This window comes from Ceratotherium simum, chromosome 32 (assembly GCF_057802395.1).
Source record: "Ceratotherium simum simum isolate JZ-2026a chromosome 32, ASM5780239v1, whole genome shotgun sequence".
NCBI lineage: Eukaryota > Metazoa > Chordata > Mammalia > Perissodactyla > Rhinocerotidae > Ceratotherium > Ceratotherium simum.
In genome coordinates, this window is record NC_141931.1 from 17,842,349 (window position 1) to 17,865,214 (window position 22,866).

Genomic DNA, 22,866 nt, shown 5'->3' on the forward strand with positions numbered 1-22,866 from the left:
GACCTTCCCCATTTGGGGCTAGCAGAGGAATAAGAGGCTCTCAGGCTCACGTCAGTGTCACCACTGCATCCTGTCCCTCGTTCCGGTCACTTCCTTCTCACACAGGGCCGGTGCTCTTAGTGGCTCATCCTCAGCTCCTCTTCTGTTGTTTGCTGTGGACCAGGGTTTCTCTGGGGGTACTCATTGCTCTGTCTTCTCTTCTAGCAAACCCTCACCCTTAGATGTTAGCACTTCAACCAAAGGCTCATTGGATGCTGCTTCTAGGACTGTTACAAAAATCTGTATCGTTTTTGAATTCTGAGATGCTGTATGTCAGCTATCAATGTTCTCCCTCTTTTCGGTCTAAATTTCCCTGAATTCAGCCTCTGTTTGTCATAGTTTGTGATGTGAGGTGGTGACTTTTTACTTGTTTCATTTAAGAAATCATTCTCTTCCTTCTCCCAACAGATTTTTAAGGAAGGAGAATATAGAAAAATGCTTTTATTCCGTCCTGTTTAACTGGATGTCTCATAAGTTATCTTGGGAGTACGTACTTTTACTGAGGCTGGTCGTGCAGATTCACCACTATGGGAGAAGCGTGGGTCGACTTTGATTTCTTTTGGTGTCACCTCCGTCAGCCTTCTTCTTTCTTACTCACCCGGCATTGTGCCTCCACCCTTCCGGGTCCATCTTTCTGCAGACCCACCTCTCTTCTGTCCTGCTGTAGCCCTGACACCTGCCACCCTATCTGAAACTTCCCATTCTTCTTTGAAGTGGGCGATCTCAGAAGAGTGCTTTAACCAGAGGGGGTAAATTATGGTATGAGGCTAGCTGTCTGTTCCTTTATAGGATTTTAATATCAGGGAATGGAGAATTATTGTATGCTGCCTTCGCGTAGGAGCTTAATAGTATCATTCATCATCAAAAAGCATCTGAAAACTGCCATCAGAGTTCCTGCTTCTGTGCTTCATTGGACTGGAGTGAGGTGCTTTTTGTTCTCTTGTGCGTAATTTGGTGCCAACATGGCAGCCCCCTGAAGACAGAGCCGTAACTTTGACAAAGGAGCAGTATTTCTTTAAAGAATATACACAGTTGACAACGATTTAAAGTGACAGCGACATGTTTGAGGAAATATTTTATCCAAAGGATGAAAAAAACCTGGATATTATAGAATTAAAGAGAAATTTAACCTTTATATCTGATTGTATCCTTCCCTTTCTGATCCACCAAAATGGTACCCATAGTTGAAAATGCCAGTAAGAATAATTGAAGTCAGACTGCCATGCACTGTACTCCCCCAGCTCAAATTATGTCACTTCATATAATAAATCATATTATATATAAAATGTAGTAGTTTGAGTTATATACAGATAGTGTGCCCTTTGGAATGCTTGATTTCCTCTAACCTATATTATCCAGAATATTGGCTGTTTGATTCTTCTGTAAGTGTTATATGGACCTGTATCTTGAAGATGCTTAACTTTGTGAGTATTTTTATTCATGAGTCCTAGTTCCATATTCTCAACCTAGCTAATTCTCTGGCTGATATTCCAGACTAGATACCTTACTACCTAGTACCTACTAGTGGCTCTTTCCACGTTGATGCTCCCCAGGTGTGCCACGTTTAACCTGGAGTTGTGCTCTTTTCCTCTTCCTGAATTCTGTGTTGAAGTTGGTGACACCACCATTCATTCATTTGCCAACTGAAAGCTTGGGTATCAGTTCCTATGCTTTTTCAAATCAGTTTTCTAGATCAGAAGTGCTCATCTTTTGTCTTTTTTGTGATAATACTCAAGTAGTGATAGCAATTGCTGTGGCAGTAATAGTATACATTTCTGTTGTATGTGCTGTGTGTCAGGCACTGTTCTAAAATCTTTACGTTAAATAACTGTTAATCCCTTAGGAACCCCGTGAGGTAAACAGTTAAAATCCTCATCTTGCAGACAAGGCAGCTGAGACTCACAGAGGATAGGTGACTTGTCCAAGGTCTTAGTGTTAGTAAATGTTGCATCTGGGATTTGAATGGAAATGGATAAGGATTACCAGAGCGTTGTTTTCGCATTGCAATTGTTGGTATGCTAGCTGTTTTCCACCCATTTCTCACCCAAGTATATGAGCATATTGATATTAAAGAGTTAGTCTTGGATCTAGCCTAATTTATAAAGAACATTTTATAAATCGTTCAACTATCATGAGTGACAAATTGCTTGGGAAACAGCTCAGAACTCACTGCCGCATTCCACTGTGTCTTTGGCAAAGACTGCTCTTCTGTACAGAATGACTAAAGTGCTCTATCAAAAAACGGGGGTCCCAGGGCGGGCGCAGTGGTGTAGTGGTTAAATTCATATGCTTCTCTTCGGTGGCCCGGGGTTTGCGGCCTCGGATGCTGAGCGCGGACCTACACACCACTCATCAAGCCATGCTGTGGTGGTGTCCCACATACAAAATAGAGGAAGATGGGCACAGATGTTAGCTCAGGGCCAATCTTCCTCACCAAAAAACAAAACACAAAAAAATGGAGCTCTGGGCTCATGGCTTTCCTGCGTTAAACCTGTCAGTGTTTCAGAGCATGTGCAGAGAAAGCCCAAGCTCCTTAGCATGGTCGATAAGGCTCCTGATGATCCAGCCCCTGCCCACCCCTCTAGACTCAGCTCCCATTCTTCCCTGTTCTCATGCTGGTTTTTGCTTTTTGACTCTGGTGAGTTTCCCCTCTTCCTAGAGACTCCTAGAGACTGGTTAAGTATCACCCCTGGAGAGTCATTCCTAACCTCTGCCACCCTCTCTGCTCTGGATCAAGTGCTCTTGTCTTCGGATTATCTGTCTTGTGTGTATCCATTTGAACCACTGGACCATAAGCTCCTTAGGGACAGTCTCTTCTTTATCCTTATCACACAAATTACTAAACTAATGTTTGTGAATGGATAAACTACCTTGATTAATCAGAAGCAGATATCTAGAGCAGACTTTCGGCTTCTCCAGGTACTTGACTATTTAGAAAATGAAGATAGTGGCTCTTATGGGCTGAATTGGGTCCCCCCTAAAATCCATATGTTGAAACCCGAAGCCCCAGCACCTTAGAATGTCACAATATTTGGAGCTAAGACCTTTAAAGAGGCAATTAAGTTAAGACGAGGCCCTTAGGGTGGGCCCTACTCCAGTCTGCCTGGTGTCCTTACGAGAAGAGGAAATTGGGACAGACAGACACCAGGGTTGTGTTCCCACAGGGGAAAGACCACGGAGGACACAGTGGGAAGGTGGCCATCTGCAAGCCAAGGGGAGAGGCCTCAGGAAGAACCAGATCTGCTGACACTTTGATCTTAGTCTTCCAGCTTCTAGAAATATGAAAAAATAAATTTCTGTTGTATAAGCCACTCAGTCTGTGGTATTTTATTATGGTAGCCCTAGCAAACTAATACAGTGGCATATAAAATAGCTTCTAAAAACCAATGTGATATCTGGAGTTGTGTGTGTATGTTCACGTGCATGGGCACATGCGAAAGTGAGACACATGTGAAAGTGAGACACACAGTCCTTGGATCAATTCATTTTCTATATAGTAGACTTATGAATTTGAGAAACTCCAGCATATGAGAAAATGTTTAGCAAGAATGAAAGTACCGCGAATTTTCTGCTCCACCTAAGTTAACCATGTAAAATTAATAAAACTTTTTCATTCCCTAAACATTCTTGGTGGTAATAATACGTGTTGTTTTGTCTTGTGAAATAGTCAAAGAGCATCTATGTAATTTGGCCACTATCTGTAGTGATTTAGTCTTTCTTTGCAGTTCTATTTGATATTTGATTTTTATTTGGTGTTTATATTTGTAGATACATTTCTGGAATATATATATAATATATATGTTTATTTGCTACCCAAGATATTTCATATGATAAGCTATACGTTTTATGTCATAACCATGGTTATGTGCTGTTTTAGGCATAATCAGCTAGTTGCCCTGAGCCTAATGCACATCAAGGTACTGTCACTGTCATTTTTTCTTTAGAGAGGAAGGAGGAAAAATAGGCAAGACTCACGAGAAGCAAAGAGAACGAGCAAACAGACAAACCGGTCCTTTCTGACAGTTGCCCTTGTCATGTAGGAAGGAGCAGACCTTGATTTGAATCCCAGCCCTCCAGTTTACTGGTCTGTGGCCTTCTATAAATCACGGAATCCTCCCTGAACCTCATTTTCCTTAACTGGGAGGCATCTCCACAGTTTGCAGGTTCCGTTGAGGCCTGAGATCATATACATATAACATCGAAGGTAGTCTCTGGTATTTAAATGCACAAAAGCATTTTCCTCATTTTTGAATTATTAGATTATCACATAAGCCAAACATTTTTGTTTTCTTTTTATGTTTGCCTGAAGTTGAATCGCATATATCGTAAACAAGTGCTAACATTCTGCCAATTTGACACACCTTTGAGTGCTTTCCATCTCTTTTCTCTGCCCTTCACAGCCAGTCTGTTCCATGCCCAGCTCACTCACATCTCTGAGGTGTCATTACTGTCCAATGGGCGGCAAGGGGGACATAGCAGAATCTGTGGTGGGGGCTGGGTGAGGTGTAGATAAACAAGTGTATGGTTGTTTTTAAAAACCTTTCCCTTTAGATCCTGTGAGAGACACCCTTAGAGGGATCAAATCTTATCCCATTTGAAAAGTGCATCCCTATCGTGTGCAAAACACCAGGGAAAGAAAAATGAGTAAGACAAAATTCCCATCCTCTTTAATGAGGGACACTGGAATGGAAACAATTTGATTATAATTCCAGTTTGATTATGTAATGGGAGGATGGCCACAGCAGTCAGTGCTATAAGAGGAGCTAGGAGGAGACTCTGAGAAGGGCCGTTTGCACTGGTGCCAGGCACCATGCAGAGCAAGACCATCATGGCCTCTGTGTCTGTGGAGTTTACAGTGGAGTTGGAGAAACAGACCAAGAAAAAAAAAGCCAACAAAATAGTTATAAAATGTAATAAATACTGTGAAACAAACAGGTGCTGTGATAGAAAAAATCACAGAGATCAACTTTGTGGGGAAGTCCAGGCAGACTTCTCGGGAGAGGTGACACTGAATGAAATTACGGTTTGTCAGGAATGGCAGGGGAGAGGGCATTTGGGTAGGTGCTTCTAGAAGCAAGAAAGGCTACGGTACATCTGAGTCATCGCAAGTAAGTCACACACTGTCTGATGGAAAGTGAGTCTGGACTCTTGTGAATGATTTTTGCATGCCATTGTTTTTAAACCACAGTTTGAAAATTGAAGCATGATTCTGACCGCTGTTTGGGCCTAGTTCGTTTATCCTGGACTTCACCATTTACTGTTTTAAATTTACATCATCGACTAAGGGGACCTGGCTCTTGATTAAGCCACAGGACACCATTTGTTCATATTTGCTGAAGTCAAATTAGTACCAAAAAGAAATTTTTCGCTGGCGAACATCTTTTTAGGTCTTCAGATCGTAAAGATTAAATAAAATGATAAATGTGAATAATGTATAAAATGTCACATATAAATAATTTATTTACTACTTAAGGTTATTTTTTTGTTAAAATAGTTCTTGCCATTGAAAATACATTAATTCTATTTCTCTTTTTTCTGAAACCAGTTTTCATGATGATAATGATAAGGAATACCAGGATAGTCAGAAATTTGGGAATTGACAATAGAAAGCTGGAATTTGGGGGTTGACAAGACTGTGTAAACCAGTAGCAACCAGTAATGTTGTTTAGAAGTATGCCAGTGCCTGGAGCCAAGCCAGGGCTTGGCGAATTTGAGCTTTATTTTTTAGTGAATAAATTGAGCCTCTGAAACACCTTCACACATTGAAAATGATTTTGCAATTTGTTGATTATTTTTTCCCCTGAGTAGAGTATCATAGTAATTTCCTTTTTTATTGTTTGTTAACTGTGACGGTATTTCATATTTTTAACCCAAGACAGTTGGCTTTCCAAAAATACTGGAAAGAAATTTCCTGATGTAATCATCCTCACCCGAATCCCCGATTGTGGTAAATCTCCCTTTCTCTCTGTTATTTATAGTTAGTGCTTTTTCATATGTTAGGACTGGTTAATTGTCTGAGTAGATCCTTGGGAAGTGTAGTAGAACTTTTTTTTTTTCCTTGAGTTATATATATAGTTATTTTGCTTTCATTTTTCTTAAGCCTCACTGTTAAATTTTTTAAACATACTAGTTTATATCTTTGGCTTATGCTTGACTCTGAATTAGCACCAGACAATAAGACACTCTTGTTTATATTAGTTTGAGATGTTTATTTGCCTTATATCATTTGTACTGATAAAAAGTATATAGTTATCTAAAAAAATAGAAACTTATCAATTTTTTTCTTCCACTACATGATTTTTCTGCAGTGGTCTGTAGTTTTTCTTTTATCATATTTCTTAAGTCCTCAAGTAGGGTGACTGTGTATGTGGGTGTGTACGTGTCTGTGTGTATTTACACACACGGAAATATTCCTTTCAGATAGTTGTGGTTTTCTTCTCATTGCATCTTGCTTCTGAACTATTATTGCTAAACTTGAAAATAAGTGAAAGTAGCTTTCATCAAAATGCATTAAAATGGATTGTTAGTACATAACCTAAAAAACATTTGGCATATTTTTTAGTGTGAATAATTTTGAATTCACTGGAAATTAAGTTACAATTATTGCAGTTTTCCATGTAGACTTAGCATTTGTGTCACTCACAGTTCTTAATTATCTCAGTACATATTTTATATGACATAATATCTGCACTCTTACCATCTACAGCCTCTGCAGAGAGTATAGCACATGGCACCGAAGTAATAAAAATATAAGCTCTCGAGCGAGGAGCAAAGCCGAAACAAGCCATTTTTACATATAACTTAAGTTTAGGTTCTGTGTAGTAGGATGATCCCTTACTTAACCTTTAATAAAATTGGATTCAAGGGTATTTATATATAAATAAAAAAATAAAGTTAATTTCATTTCGTACTTCCATATGAGCAAGTGCCTAGTAATATATTACGACGACATTTAAACTTCACCGTTAGTCCTATTGGCTGGAAAATTGCTATACTTTTTTAGCAACTGTTTTTGAGGTTAGACATTAGAAAGATAAGTTGTTGCCATTTGGGAAGGTTATTAAGATAATTATTATTAAGATTATGCGATCATCTTCACACTGATTGAATCAGCCTATATTTGTTTGACCTTTTTTCTCCTATGAAGTTATCTGAGAAGTCATTTCCGCTTTTTAGATCATTTGAAAATTAAAAGTCGATGAAAATCGGGTTATGTTTATGACTCCATCCTCACAAACCTCTCACACCCTCCAGACTTTCCTTAATGGGTTCTCGAGTTTACTGCATCCAGATCTTGAGCAGATTCCATCTAAGTAATGTTCCGGGTCGTATGTTTGTACTCATGGACTCTCAAAGTACAGTTACAGATGTTGGGTGAAAAGGGAAGAGTCTCAGATCTGCTGGCCACGTCTAAGCAGTGTCTTCATTTGGTGCTGATGTCATAATGTGGCAGGAGAGTGGTGGGAGATGGGAGTCAGGGGCACAATCCCATTGCCTTCCACCCCTAACTTTCCCTAAAACTATCAGAAACATGTGAGATCTCTCAGAAGTGCTTATAATGAGCCATGGACATTGTGAAACATGAGTCATGGCTATTTCTCTGCAATAGTGTAGGAATGTCCATTTTTATAAACAGATTAATATATCTGTTTTTAAACAGATGTTAAAAGGATGTTGGAGACCACTCCAACATCCACACCCCGACCCTGGCACCCACCGCTCCTAACCTGTCCCCAGTGGCTTGTCTGTGATGGTCCTACCCAGACTCAAACCTATTCCGCCTTTTCCTCTCATCAAAATTTCCCGGGGTAGGGGGCCAGCCTGCTGGTGTAGTGGTTAAGTTCACACGCTGCGCTTCGGCGGCCTGGGGTTCGCGGGTTCAGATCCTGGGCACAGACCTATGCGTCGCTCATCAGGCGATGCTGTGGAGGCATCCCACATACTAAATGGAGGAAGATGGGCACAGATGTTAGCTCAGGGCCAATCTTCCTCAGCAAAAAGAAGAAGATTGGCAACGACTGTTAGCTCATGGCCAACCTTCCTCACTAAAAAAAAAAAAAAAAACAAAAACTTTCCCTGGGTAGTTTAAATTTCCGTAGTCATGTAGTGATTTCCCTAAAATGCTTATTTTTAAAATGAGGTAATACTTTCCATGCAAGATGGTTGTGACCACTTGGAATAATGTATGCAAAGCTCCTAAAAAAACATCTGGTACATAGTGTGTGTTCAACCAATAATAGCTGTCATCATTATGATGATGATAATGGTAAGCATTCGTTGGTTTGTGAGTTGGGGTTTTCTTTTGACACCTTTAGTGGAACTGGTAATAGTATCTAAAAATTCAGATTTCTTTTTCAGTACTCTAAGTAGATTTAATCTTCTTTTGCTTTATTTAAAATTTTAATAGCTTTGGTTGTTCAAATATTTTTTAACTTTAGTAAGGAATAATTAACAAATATAATTGTATATATTTAAAGCATACAACATGATGATTTGATATACATTGTAGAATGATTACCAAGATTATTATTACAAATAAGCAGTGAGTTTCTAAGTGTGGTCCCTGGGTGAGAAACATCATCATCCCCTAAGAACTTATTAGAAATGCAAATTCTTGGGCCTCACCCAAGTCCTTCAAATAAAAAACTCTGGAGGTTTTAACAAGGCCTCCAGGAAATTTTCATGCGCAGCCAAGTTTGAGAACCACTGCTTTAGAAAATCTGAGAAACACAGAAAAGGGTAACTTTCATGATCCTACCCTCCAGAAATAATCACTGTTAAGATTCTCAGTATATTTCCTTCTAGTCTTTTCTCTATTCATGGGTGTATACACTTAGGTGTATAGTTTCTTCTAGTCTTCGTATGTGTGTATGTATATACGCATGTTTTTTTAAAAAACATATGATCATACTATATAAGTTTTATAGCTTACTCTTCAACTCAACATTATGTCCTGACTGTTACCCCATGTCATTAAATTTTATTTGAAAACATTTTTAATCATATGGCTGCATATTATGCCATCGTATCAGTGTCTCATAATTTATTAACCAACTCCTTAGACTTTTGAGTTGTTTCCAGATGTTCAAGAGGAACATAAGCAACACTGCATTGAAAATTTGTATTCATAAATCATTGTGAATATCTATGATTATTTCCTTAGCATGAATTTATTACCAGGGTGGAATTACTAGGTCAAACAGTAGGAACATTTTTATAGCTCTTAATATATATTGCCGAATTGCCTTTCAGAAAAGAGGTGCCAATTTGTACTCTGACCAGCAGTGTAGGCAAGTGTCCAGTCCTCGAACCCTGGCCCACTTGGGAATTACAGTCCTTTTGAATATGAGCTGGTTTGATAGGAGGATGTTTATGAACTGTAAGTGAACAGCATATAATGACATTTTCTGGTCTTTGTATTGGCTGACAGCTTTGTATTCACAAACGTAAATGGTAGACACTGTCTTGGATCTTGTCTCTTGGTCGTTAAGCTTGTTAATTTCTAAAGTTTTTCTTCCATCCTGCCTGCCCCTCGCCTCCCAAGGACTCTGCAAGTGTTGTTGAAAGGGGACTGTGACTCTTCTAAAGATGTGCTGTGGAACAAAAATAACTGGGCAGCTTGGATGTGATGGTGAGCCCAGGTACCTCGGGCTTTAGGGAGTCACTAAGGACAAGAGGGCCTCCCAGGAAGAGAAAAACACATTGTTTCTGTCTATAGCATCACAAGTCAATTAAATATTAAATCTTGCTAGTGAGGGAATGGTTGAAGGGATCTGAAATAGACTGTTAACTAAATGCTCAACTAGCTGAAAAAATCTGTCATCATTAAGGCATCAATCCTTTATATGTTTAACTTAAACAGCTATGATGAAGCCTGGTTTGTGATAACTTAATCGATCCTGTGAACAGTTGTGATACTGAAACTTATTCTTTGAGCATACATTTATTTTAGTTTGTGTTGCATTAATCAGTGGCTTCTCCCTGGGGTCTCCAGGGTAACTGGCGCTCCCTTGGTGCTGACATTTCTGGCTTCCCAGGTGGTCAGGAGGGTGTCCTGAACTCAGCCCCCGTGGACTGGGGGACTTGAGTGAGGATCAGGGTGAGGGAGTGCCCACTGGGATCTAACTCAGACTTCTGCTGTTTAGAAATCATTCAATCTTCTAGGAAGTGAAATCAGTGTTCCTAAATTTCATCTTAATCCTACTTTTGATCACAGACCTTTGAGAAGCTTATGAACAGGGGCCCTTTCCCCAGAAGAGCGCCACCATGCAAATGAAAACTTACTGTGTTTTCAGTTTCAAGAGGTTATAAATTCCTTCAGCGAACCCCTGTTTTAGGCAAATTGTTTTCAAATATACATTCTCTCTCCTTTGCAGATTTCACTTATAATAATGAATAATGAAAAGAATATTTTATATTTGTATAGTATTTTCCAGTTTATAGAGTCATTTTATGTACTTTTTGGCTCCTGTCCACAATCCTATCAATTGGTACTGTTATCCCCACTTGGCAGACAGAAACTGAAGCTCAGCAAAGCGTAAGAATTTACCCCGAGTCTCTTGGTCACCAAGTTGATGAATGGTACTTGGGATTAGGAGCCAGGTCTTCTGGTCACATCCACTGGGCTCTTGTCTGTGCTTGATAGTATACATAAACAATAAAAGGGAAATCTGGCAAGCAAAAAAAAGATTACCTCTCACATTGAGAAGAATGATTGGGAAATATGACATGAATACCAGGTTTAAAACATGAATTATTTATTTAACATCTGTAGAGGGGGACTTGCAAGATAAAGCGATGGTAGTAGTGTGCGTTGGGAGTGCCCACTGCTCTGTTGCTGGGTAGTCATATTTATAGGTGACTGGGAGACCCTTCTATTCCATCTGACCCTGAGACACACATATCAAAGGGCCAAGAAGAGCACCAGAGGGAAACCATGTAAAATGCTATTTGTCTTCATTGGTAAAAGGGCGTCTGGGCATATTCATACGGGCATACGCATAAATCAGATGCCGCTTTTGTTGGACCCATTTGGCAGGGTGTTTTTTTTAAATCTTTTTTATTTAAATTATACTCTTCCCCTGACCAGATCAGAAGAGTAACCGTTTATTAAGTGTGTATCATAAAGGAACAATGCATTGTATGTATTAACTGAACAAAAAATGAAAATGTGTTACCAGAAAGGCTAAGCAGACAATTGCCAGAATGACAATGTGGTCTCGAATTCCCTACAGAATAAATTTGAGAGCCGTCATGAGGCATCCCAGCTTGCTTTGATTGCATTGATGATGCACAGAAAGAAAGACAGCATCAGACCTAGATTCTCACTCCAGTGAGGGCGTCATAGACCATCATCTATGAAGAAAGGTGTTCACTGCGGTTGGATGATGCCGTTTCAAACAAGATGCACTTCTTTGTACTAATTAGTGCATCTCATGTCTTTTGGATTTGTTTTTGACGATTTCCTTTTAATGCACTTGATTCGTTTTTAGTTATAAAAATAAACCATACATGTAATAACGTGGAATTCTCGAAAGAGAAAATTAATAGTTTACCTTTTGTTCTGCTGGTTCAAATCCCTGGCCCACCTTAGTTGGGAAACCAACTTGAGGAAACCAACTCTTTGAGGAAACCAGCGTTAACAACGTAATATGTATCCTTCTCTTCTTTTTCTTTTTCACACGAACATTTCCTTATACATGTATATGGGGTTTATTTCTTCTGTACTTTTTTCAAAAATTAAATCATAACAAACTTAGTATACCCTTAAATTTTTTTTATTATAGTGTTGACCACTTTCTAGGTCAATAGATGCAAATAAATCTAGCTTATTCATTTTAATAACTGAATAACATTTCATTGTGTGGCCATAGCATATGTTATTCTGCTTACCACCTGTTGATGAACCTTCTGGTTGTTTCCAGTGTTTCATCACTGCAGACATTTACTATTACCATATAAGCGTCATTTTATAAGCCTTCTGATCACTTTCCACTCAGTAAAGTGATGACAAAGTAGGACCCGTCCATCTTTAGCTATTATCTATTAACATGCACTTCTATAATTAGTAGTCTAGTACGTGGCAATGAGAATTATAAAGTTTTATGTGTAGAATCTCCATATATGGAGCAGCCCTAAACATCACTTTTGTTTTGAAGTCATTTGTGGTTCGCTTCTGCGTGCGGATTCACTGCAGAGCAGAAGTGATCTTTCAAGTGTCATGGTGTCCCAACTAGGCTCCTTCAAGAGTGAATCAATTACCTGGGTTTGGGCAAATCTAGTGAACTAATGATAGACTGCCCAATCAGCCATGGTTTGCTCATTTTACCTTGTTAGTCCATGGTCTTAGATTTTTATGAGTGAGACAGTCTGGCTTTTAGAGTGCATTAATTTAAAAAGCACCCTGTGGTATTTTGGAATTAGGAAGGGAGGGAACGCTGCTTTGATGACGTGAGAAATTTGCCCAGATCCCCTCGCTTGCTTAATATGTGGTAAATAGTGTTACCGGGCCACATGTTTCAGGATTTTGAGTACTCGGGAAGAATTCTTAACAGTGTGATTATGAAAACAACAGATTTCCATGAGTGAAAACGAGCATGCTTGTTAATGGGGCCGCAATTGCCGATTGCATTCAATCACATCCATAACTAGCAAGGAGAATGATGGTTTTGCATGATTTAGTGTTTACAAAATTATAGTTGCACGGCAACGCTCACTCTACTAGAGGCTTTGGGAAGAAGCATATGTGGTCCTTTTGCAGGTAATAAAATGGAAAATCCAATTTGCAATTGCAGAATAAGCCTCTGAGTGATATATGATCTTCATAGCGGCGTCGGTCAGAGGGTCACTGCTAATCACGGCGCGGGCTGGCTTCCCCTGTGGCCTGGGCCTTCCCACTGAAGAGTGAGCACAGTGAATCTCTGTCTGGGAGCCAGCCAGCGTGTCTGTAGATGCACCACTTTCTAGCTTATTAGATCCTCTTTGTCACAGTGCTTAATCCTGCTGCCTGATCCTTGTTAGAACACCACCGGAGCGCCGCTCAGGCTTCTAATAAAGGAGATGGGTGAGGGCTCCTAACTAGAGGCGCTGAAGCGTGCGGCGGTTACGGCGATTGCTGCCTGACTGACAGTGGGCTGAGATGCTTCCTGCATGTGATTACTTAAAAGGGAACCCACCTCAGACAGCTGACAGATGAGCCTTGCTGAGGCAAGGGTAACTTGTTGCTAGGCCAATATGAGACGGGTGTCATCTTTTCACACCGTATAATGACCCAGCTTTACTCTAATTGTATTAACCCTCTTCTGAAATTGCTGCAGCCCGGGCTGGCACAGAGTGAGGTAAGAAAGCCCGAGACAAATAGCCGGCTGGGAGGATTACAACTGCACAGAAGCGGGTATTATGTTATCCACCGGTGACATTACGTTGAAAAACAAAATAAGCACGCCCTGTTACGCCAAGCCCGGTTATAACTTTGAAGAGTCAGTGCTCGGTGTGGCTCGTGCAGTTTCCATCTCTGTCATCTACCTGCTTTAAGGTTTGCTGTGGACGTTAAACATGGTTTTCATGGTTCTTTGTTAAAAAGAAAGCCCAACATCAACCATAAAGCTATTGTTTTGTTTTGTTTTTTTTCCCGCAGTGAGCCTGAATTGTTTTTTTTCTCTTAGGCTCCCCAGTTCTGGTAGCTCTACGAAGCACCTGTGAGTTTGACTCAGTAGCTTTGTTAGATGCTACAATAAACAAATGGGGGTGGGGGAGGTAACCCAGCCCCTCCCCGCCCCCACTCCAGCTAGAATGTGCAGGGGACTTTGAAGTGATGTAAATGAAGACGCTCATGAATAGCCCATGGTCCTCTCCGTGTATCCCTACTTTCAGACATCAGCATGAGACTCCTTTTCCCCGAAGGGAGTGTGTCTAGCTCTCATCCTGCGTTTCCTGCCTGCTCCAGTTAGCAGATGTCATTAGCAATCCCCTATGCCTCTTCTCTCTCCACTGACAGCACTTAGATAGAGACATTGCTAAGGATTGACAGATCTCCAGGGGGTTCAAGTCTGCAGACAAAAGGGCCCAGAGAACATGGCTGACCTTTCTTGGTGTTCTTCCCCTAGGTCTGTCTTCCACGTGTGGCAATCAGGGAGCATAGAACTTGAGTACATTACTTTCAGAGGATTACCACTAAAAGGACTGCAGGGTTAATAAGAGGCTGTTAGTAAGTTAACAAGAGGCTGTTTACCTTCCAGAGTGGGTTCGTAGGTTGTTGGTAGTAGAGTGCAGGCTCTTCTTTCCCAGAGCAATGTGCACCTGTATGTTAAGTTCAAGGATAATCCATTAAAGCCTGCTTTGCTCGTAACATACCTGTACTTGTGGATTATTGGAGCAAGCCTTGGACATGGGTGGAAGGGAGCTTATGATGCAGCCTGGAAAAAAGAGAATCTTCTTTCTCTCACTGTCTCATGGACGTCATCCCTGGGAAAATTTGGAATAGCTGGGGCTTCTCTGTGGGATCCTTCCTAGGTCCTCTCCCAGGTCCATGTTGCTCTCACATTGACCCAGGGCCCTGAAAATAACAGCATGCTGAGAAATGCTCTGTGCTCCAAATATAGCTCTTCCCACTCATCCTCTACAAAGGAAAAATAAAGAAATAAATAAATCATATTCCCATGATTCCCATCTAAACCAGATATCAAGGGGGAAAGCAATCCATTTGAGTTAATCATGGTAATGTATGAATGATGGGGAGTCCAGGATGGTTGTTCAACAGATAAAATCCTACCTATTAGAAATTCAGACTGTATTTCTCATTAGGATAACCAATTTGGGGGGACTAGGAGGAAAGATATTTAGGGCAGAGTAGCCACTAATAGAGAGATCCCCTTTGCTCAGGAATACATTCACTTCCTTGTGCAATTTATGCTTTTCGTGGCTTTTTTTTTTTCTTATCCACTTTGGAATACATATATTTTTCCAAAGGTCTCAGTTGTTTTTTTTTTCATAGTGGATTCTATGCTGATGTCAATGGGCAGAGCTTAGAAGCAGGAAGATAGTTTTATGTAAGCATAGGGGGCTTATTAGGTGGATGTTTTAAGAGAGATGTGTTCACCTCTAGTGCCTCCACCCCCAACTTACTGGTGAATTGCTACACCATGGTACTATTGCCCGGTATGTAGGCCCTTCTCCCAGTGAGTGTGCTTCCTAAGAACAGTGGGCAACGTATACACTGTGCATTTAAAACATGACAATCCAGAAATACAGACTTGTTTTTCAATGGAAGACTTTTTCCAGAAATTTCTATGATATTCATTTTTAGGAAGAGTGGAAATTGGAGAAAAAGAAGTAATGAGAGAATAATATGGAAGACAGGACATAGAGTATAGCCAATGAGATCCTAAGAGGAAATAAGAATTATAGAGAAATTTAAACAAGCAATCGATTTCATTCCTGGGAAGCTAAAAACCCCCTCTCCCAGTAAAGATAAAACCAAAAAAAGGTAAATGGCAATCCATTGCCAACAAGGTCACACCCAGTAAGATACCCAGCTAAGCAGAATATGTGCAATTCTTGGATTTTCATTTGCCCTAGGCAGTTTTCTGACTCATGGTTTAGAGGATAAAGCCCATTAATTTCCCAAATGATTTAATATCTGCCTAATGATGTTTAACCATTAAGATGAAGAAACTGACAATATTGATAATCTTGGAGAGAAATGTATCTGCTTATTTTTCGACTCAACACCAACAGATTCTAAGTAGCTTTGGAAAGATCATGATGAATTACCCACTCTTAATATTTAGTAATATCTGTTTTCTTTGCAAGCATTTTATGAAATTGTAAACACTGTTATATTGGTCCTTTCACCATTTCTCTGAATAGCTATAAGTTCATATAAAAAGAAGAAGACAGATTCAAAGGATCACTTCTTTTGTTTTAAGAAGAAATATTACATCATCTTCCTAGAAAAAATTTTTATTTATCTTTTCATTTCTAAAGCTCAGATCAGCTAGGAAATTATGTGCCTCATGGTATACTTGCATCCCAGAATGTGTTTTCATTATCTTGAGTTACCAGTTACAACAAAATTGGCAGTAGAGCCTGAGAACAGGACAAACGTGTTACTTTGGTTGTATATTGGGAAGAATAATTCCTGGATATCTGTGTTCAAATAGCCTTGGATTGTAGACTAGGAGTCTGAAAATGGACTTCCTCCGTAGGACTTCTGGAGAAAGGCCTTTAGTAAGTCTGCTGCCAAGTAAAACCACATACATCTCTGCTGCTAAACTTCTCTGCCCCGTGTCTTTCATAGGTGAGCATGTTATAGGGAATTCTTTTACACACTGCCTTTTCCATATTTGAATATACCAAAAAGGAAAAAAAAAATAGAGTTGACCAATCATCAACAGATGCAGCGCACTTGCTGGCTTTTTTCTGCTACCTTCATTAACTCATCCTTGGTTGACCTAGATTGACATGTAACCTTGAAGGTTTCATCAGACATAGAAAAAATACGAGATTTGGAGTCAGAAGCCTCAGGTTCAGATCCCCACTCTGACGTTTTCTCATCTTGGACGTATTAGTTAATTTCCCGCAGTTTCCATTTCTTCACCTATAAAGTGATGTTAATACCTGATTTTAGGGATTGCCGGAGAATCAAATGAGGAAATGCTTTAAAAAGGTAATTTGTAAAGTGATAAGGACTCTACAAATGTGAGTTTCCATCACTACCATGTTAATGAGGTTCATTTAGTGCTCATTCTGAGATGTGCTTATGGTACCTGAGTAATGCAATAATAATTTTACTTGGTCAATATTCTTATCTTCCTTTACTCATATTCTACTTTGGCTGGTGAAAAAAGTGGTGTTGATCTGATTGGGTGTAGATCAGATTGGACAAGCGGTGATGTACATTGATAGAGTTTCAGAAGGTTTTCGTATTATCACTTCTCTCAATCTTGGATGGGGTCATTTTAGTGTCTGTACCAAATACCTAGAAAAATAAAGCATATGTTACATTTGTAAGAATTCCTTCCAAGTTAATTTCTTCCTACCTTCTTCCCTCCACTACTTCTCTCTCTCTCCTTCCTTCCTTCTTCCGTTCTTAATTGCTTGGACTAGGGGACTATCACCAACATTGCTTCTGTACCAGTAATGACTTGGGATAAGAAATTCAAAACAATCAAATCAAATGACCCAAAAGGTACTTAGAATTGTGCTGTGGTTACTGGTAGGACTTCTTTCCTGATCTGTGTTGGATGAAATGACCGTCACCTTTTTTTTCCTCCATCTTTTTAGGAAACTTGGATTTAACTGGTCAGAAGCAGGTTTTCAAAGCAGAGAACAATCCCTGGGTTACCCCAATTGCTGACCAATTCCAGCTTGGCGTGTCCCATGTGTTTGAATATATCCGTTCTGAGACATACAAATAGTAAGTAGACTATGATTTTTTAAAGTAATAGACTGTGGTTTTATAGTATTTGTAATTACGCCATTTTAAAAACTATCGTGTGACATTGTTGTATTGGTGGCAGTTAGCTCATAGCATTTTCAGATGTTTTATTAATAACCACCTGTAGTAATTGTCTCTGTTATTTATAGATTATTTTTAAGTGACAATTTCAAAGGGAATTTGTAGCAATTTTGTTTCGAAAATTTTTAAGGTATTTTATTAGTTGAATATTCATGGCACTAAGGAAATTCGCCAGACACGTTAAGATCAAAACATACTTTTTTCTCCTTTGAAGGCGAAGAATAACAAATGTTATGAACAAAATTGTGAAGCGGTTTATTTATAAAATCAATAGAGAATACGAGGAAAGCATCATTCTATTCTTTAGAAGCTTTTGCTCTTGTGAGATGTTAATCTCTCTGAGAGAAAAAAGAAAGGCAGAAACCGAGGAGGAGGAATCAGCTAGCTTAAAGTCACAGCATCAGAGTCTCTCAAGTCTTCGCCATGGGACAGGGGTGGCTGAAGAGAGCCAGCCCTAAAACGTAACTATTCCCACGTCTTTCTTCCTCACTGTGTCGGGGTTGGAAGGAATTCCACCATCCCCACCTGCTCTCTTGTTGTTACATCTTCTGTCATTATTTTCCCTTCATCTCACCCCCTGACATTGAAATGATCATTCATCTCAATGCTTCAATGACCCCTAATGCTGAAATCTAGTTACCTCTAGTTTTAAGCAAATTCAAAAGACTTGAAAACATCCAGAGTCAGGTTTAATCTGTTTTTGTATCCTTTACCAACTTTTGAGAATTTAACATCCAACTGTTAGAGGAGAGCTGGAGGATTGTTAGAGATCACATTTGGTTAGGAGTCTCTTTTTTTTGGTATCAGAAAATGCCCCCAACTCAAGACAGCCCTCACGGAATCTCTGCTGGGGAAGTGGGTCAGTACTGACTGAAGGGACAGGATCCCTGTCTTTGAAGGGCCAGCTGTGGCTCTATAGCCCTCCTCCCCGGACGCCATGCTTCTGGTTACACATCTAGGGCTTAGCATGCTCATATTTCCATGTGACAGCATCACAGAGAAGATGAGCTGTGAAGAACAGTTGCCTTAAAACTAAATAGGTTAAAATGACTGAAATGAGAGCATATTCTCATATATGAAGGCAGCTTAAAGCATGGTTTAGATTTCTTCTAAGATAATATCATGACATTTACAATATATCTTAAAGACTTACGTTAAGAGTAGAATGAGACAAATATTGGATGTATGTTATTGTTTCATAAGACCCATAGTTATGTGCTATTATTATAAATATGTAGTTTTTAAAAAATAAAAATATAGCTCAGCCTTGGAAATTAGTTACTTATGAAAATGTGTGAAAATATAATTGCAAATTAGCAGATTATTGTTCATTTTGTTCCTCTTAAATTGTTAATCATTGCTATCATCGGTTTTAGATAAAGGTCTAATTTTTTTGTTAGTAAATGGGAGGCTACATAGAGCTTGGTTTGTAGGGTATCTTTTTAGAATCATTGTCTATATTTTAACATACATAAAAATACACAGACAAGCTCCAATTAATCCAGAATTGGGGGAAATACGCTGTTTATAATTCTGGTTAACCATTTTTTATTTTACCATACATGAGTTTGTAATTTACAGAAAATTAGAATACATTGCATAAGAAAGTGCATCTAATTTTAATTTCATTTTAAAAGATTAAGTTGTGAATTTATGCATTTTGTATTACCTCAGAGTCATCATTAGGCAATGAATTACCATTATACGCTATTGCAAACTACCTCTATTTATTTGAACATGGTTAGGATTCTGGATGAATGAGAGGTGCGTTGCTTTGAATGAGTTAATGGGTCGGTTATCTGAAAGGGCATATATGACAACATTTTAATCAGTAACATAGTTGATGTATATATTCTTATCTCTATTGTTAGCATCCTATATTTGAGGATTGGAGTCATCTAAGCAATTTGCCTACCAGCTCATTTTTTCTGTGCTTGATTTCCTCATGGAGAATTATATTATCTTTTATACAGTTAGACCACCATTAAAAAACTTGAGTAAGCATAGGAGAACCATTTCCCCCTAGAAAGGGGACCAATCAGTACCATGATCACTGCTGTTAGAGGTGTCTCCATGAGCATCTACTGGGAGAATACACTTGCCATGAGCTCCTGGAGGGCAGTGGCACTTGGTTAATTCCCCTTGAGTTCTTCTCTTCTCTCTTCCTTGGGAAGAAGAATGGCGACCACTTCTGTATTTCAGCTTTTCTGTCCTTCTCGCATTTTCCCATAGGAGTTATTTCACTCCTTTATCAAACATACCAGCCCAAAACATGGGCTATTAACTAAATAAGACACTAAGTCAAACTCTTAGTCTTTTTTTTTTTTTTCTTCTCCCCAAAGCCACAAGCATGGTTGTATATCCTAGTTGTAAGTCCCTGTAGTTCTTCTGTGTGAGCCAGCGCCACAGCATGGCAACTGACAGGTGGGTGGTGTGGTTCCGCGACTAGGAAGGGAACCTGGGCTGTCGAAGCAGAGCGTGCCAATCTTTAACCACTAGGCCATCAGGGCTGGCTCTGTTAGTCTTTTTTTAAAAAGTACTTGTACAAAAACGCCACTGTATGTTTTACTGATTTTTAAAATTTGAAGTCCTCTTTTATATGAATAGATATATATCAATATATCCTCATGTAACTAGAATCCAACTTCTTTAATTTTTTTAAGCAGCCACTTCATAGTTAGAGGAGTTTTAGTATCTGAAAAAATATATTATTCTAATTAGTAGGTACTTGGCTACTTTGTAAAATCTGTACACGTGATGACGTTCAAGGAGGCAATTTATTCATTACACTTGTGTTGTTTAAAGAAAGGAAATTTTACATTCAGTACCTTAGTCTTAGATCCTGTATTCTAAAACCTGTAGTTTCTAATCTTTGCTTCTTTGTCTGTTTTTATATAAGCCACATACAGCCCCGCAATAAAAAATCCTTTGTTTATGTATAGATCTTTAGACTGCCATGAAAGCATATTTTAATTTTGTTTTGGCACTTAGAATACCAGTGGCTCTCCTTCCTTTTTTTTTTTTCTTTTTTCTAACCAATTGACCCGTTACCTCAATGAGAGCAGTACAGAACTTACTGGCATTCCAGTTTCATTTCCATTCACGTCTGTGGTCGACTTTCACAGCGACCTTCATGTTCTAAGCACATCCTCAGAGGCCTTCCGAGTCTAGAGCAGTGACAGGCAGAGAAGATGGATTATCTGATTTCCAGGCTCTAATGGACTCCAGGAGGAGACATGGACATTTGAAACAAAACAGTGAAGTCACTGTTTAGGAAGAATTAAAATACTTTGCCCTGATTTAACTTGATGGCAATAGAAACTTGTGCAGTTAAGCAGGAGGAGATGTGGGTAGGTGTGGCTGGGAGAGTGTTGAGGTATAGTTCTGCAGAACTTTGTTCTTTTGAGTACATTTTGGGCATTCATCATGTCTTCATCATCATTTCCCAAGTAGAGATTGCTCTTTGTTTATTTATCATTCTTTCAGCAAAGGGAACGTGTTGGCTGGTGTTACTACATTGCCCGTTCATTATCAGTTAATCTTCCTCTGTCAAAGTAAAAGGATTTGCTCAGTCTGGTTGAGGATCAAATCCTAAAAGCATATTAGCATTTTCGGGCTGTTGTTGAGTTACACAATCCCCTTTTACCTCAGTATCTGGTGGTGGTTTTCTCCATGTTTGACTTGTTTTATTTCCGTGGAGCAGAATTATGATAGAAGAGTCACCGCTTGTTAACTTTCTAGAAGGTAGATTTTTTTCCCCAGGAGGAGAAGTCAGATTGGAGTCAAGATTCTTGACAAGATTCTTTGTGAAAGGGAGTAACTCACACTTTTCACATTTCCATCAAGGAAGGTGGATAGAAACCGCAAGCCATTTTAGAAGCTGACAAGTTAACTCTTAACAAAAGAAGAGGTTTGACAAATGTTAGGCTGAAAATATGTGGCTGAAAGAGGCATTTGGAAAACAGGCATCCTCATGAAGGCTGCAATTTGCAAAGCATGGCAGTCCTAAAGCCTCATTTCCAGAGTGGCATAACTTGGAGAAGGCTTCTCCATCATTCTTCCTGTCTTGTGACTATCTTTTCTCTCTAGGGAGAGGTGCCACACTCACTTGCTTTTTATTTTGTTTTTTAATCTTAAATGAAGATGGCCATACTGTTATTCGTGTTAGTTAATGGAAACATTTTAACAAAGCAATGCTTGGTGAATGGTGGACAATGATGAGGAAAATGCTGGCAATTTCTCTTTACTAGAAACCTAGCAAAATAAATTGTCCTGTTTGATTTATAAGGAAGAATACTTTACCTGCTGGTTATTGTTTCTCTAGTTGTTTTACTCGTAGAATTAGAACTAAGGAATGTTTTTTTTCTTCCTGTACTGTGTGAAAACCTGTTAAGGCTGTAATGGACATAAATGGGATTTATTAAACAACTACTATATCCTCAAGTGGCTGCTGAGTCAGTGGCCTAGAAGATCCTTAAATAACAGATATATCTGGTCTCCCAAAAGGCTAAAGCATTTCAAATTTAGTAGGTGATCCCATTCATATTAAGACAGCTCTTTGCAAAAGGAAATCATCTCTAACAAAACTGTGTAAATGTTATTATTTTCTGATGAAGTATAAATGGGTGCACAGAACTAGGAGATGGTTTTATAAATATTGCAGAAGGATGGAGGAGAGGGTTACTTTCCAGCGGTTAGTGAATTTTACATAGTGACAGTTGATATGCAGAACAATGTAGACTTTTCTTTTTCATTACTGTATCTGAAAATAGCTCAAATTAAGCCAGAGAAAAACAATATTTATAGTAGACATGAAAATGAAGAACTATTTTTTTCCTAAAGCTTTTAACATAAAGCTTGTTTTTATTTTAAAAAGTTGACAATGTATTGGGTTCCTGATAATTTATATTTCCTTTATAGATGGTACATATGTATATTTGGGTTCCTGTTAAGTTAATAAATGTGTTATCACATTTCCTCCATAATACAAAATATGATTCAAACTTTTGACATCTCTGGACCTATTTGCATGCAAATATGTTGCATTTAACGAATATTGCTAAGAAATATCAAAGAGAAAGGGGAAACCCATAAAATATGTTATATTTTGGGTAGTATGATGTTACATCTCTTATCTCGTGTTTACTTTGTGTGGTAAAATTACATAGTATTCCTTTTTGTCCGAGTAGTATGTTGCAAGTGTGAACAGTTAAAGAATGTTTATTCCACTGAATGAATGTTAAGTCAGGGCATCATATCAACTGTTGATCTTTGACTTAGTCGCTCAACTGTTTCCCATAGTGGCCATG

General features: G+C 39.0%; 1 protein-coding gene across 2 annotated transcripts in view; it reads left to right on the forward strand.

The window, feature by feature from the left end:
• The window catches only part of RSU1 (Ras suppressor protein 1), a 177,446-nt gene that overhangs the window by 70,023 nt on the left and 84,557 nt on the right, over positions 1-22,866 (forward strand). For both annotated transcript variants that reach the window (XM_004425333.3, XM_087420787.1), the window contains one exon: positions 17,323-17,455. In XM_004425333.3, the coding sequence (XP_004425390.1) occupies positions 17,323-17,455 (133 nt within the window). The remainder of the gene's footprint in view (positions 1-17,322; positions 17,456-22,866) is intronic.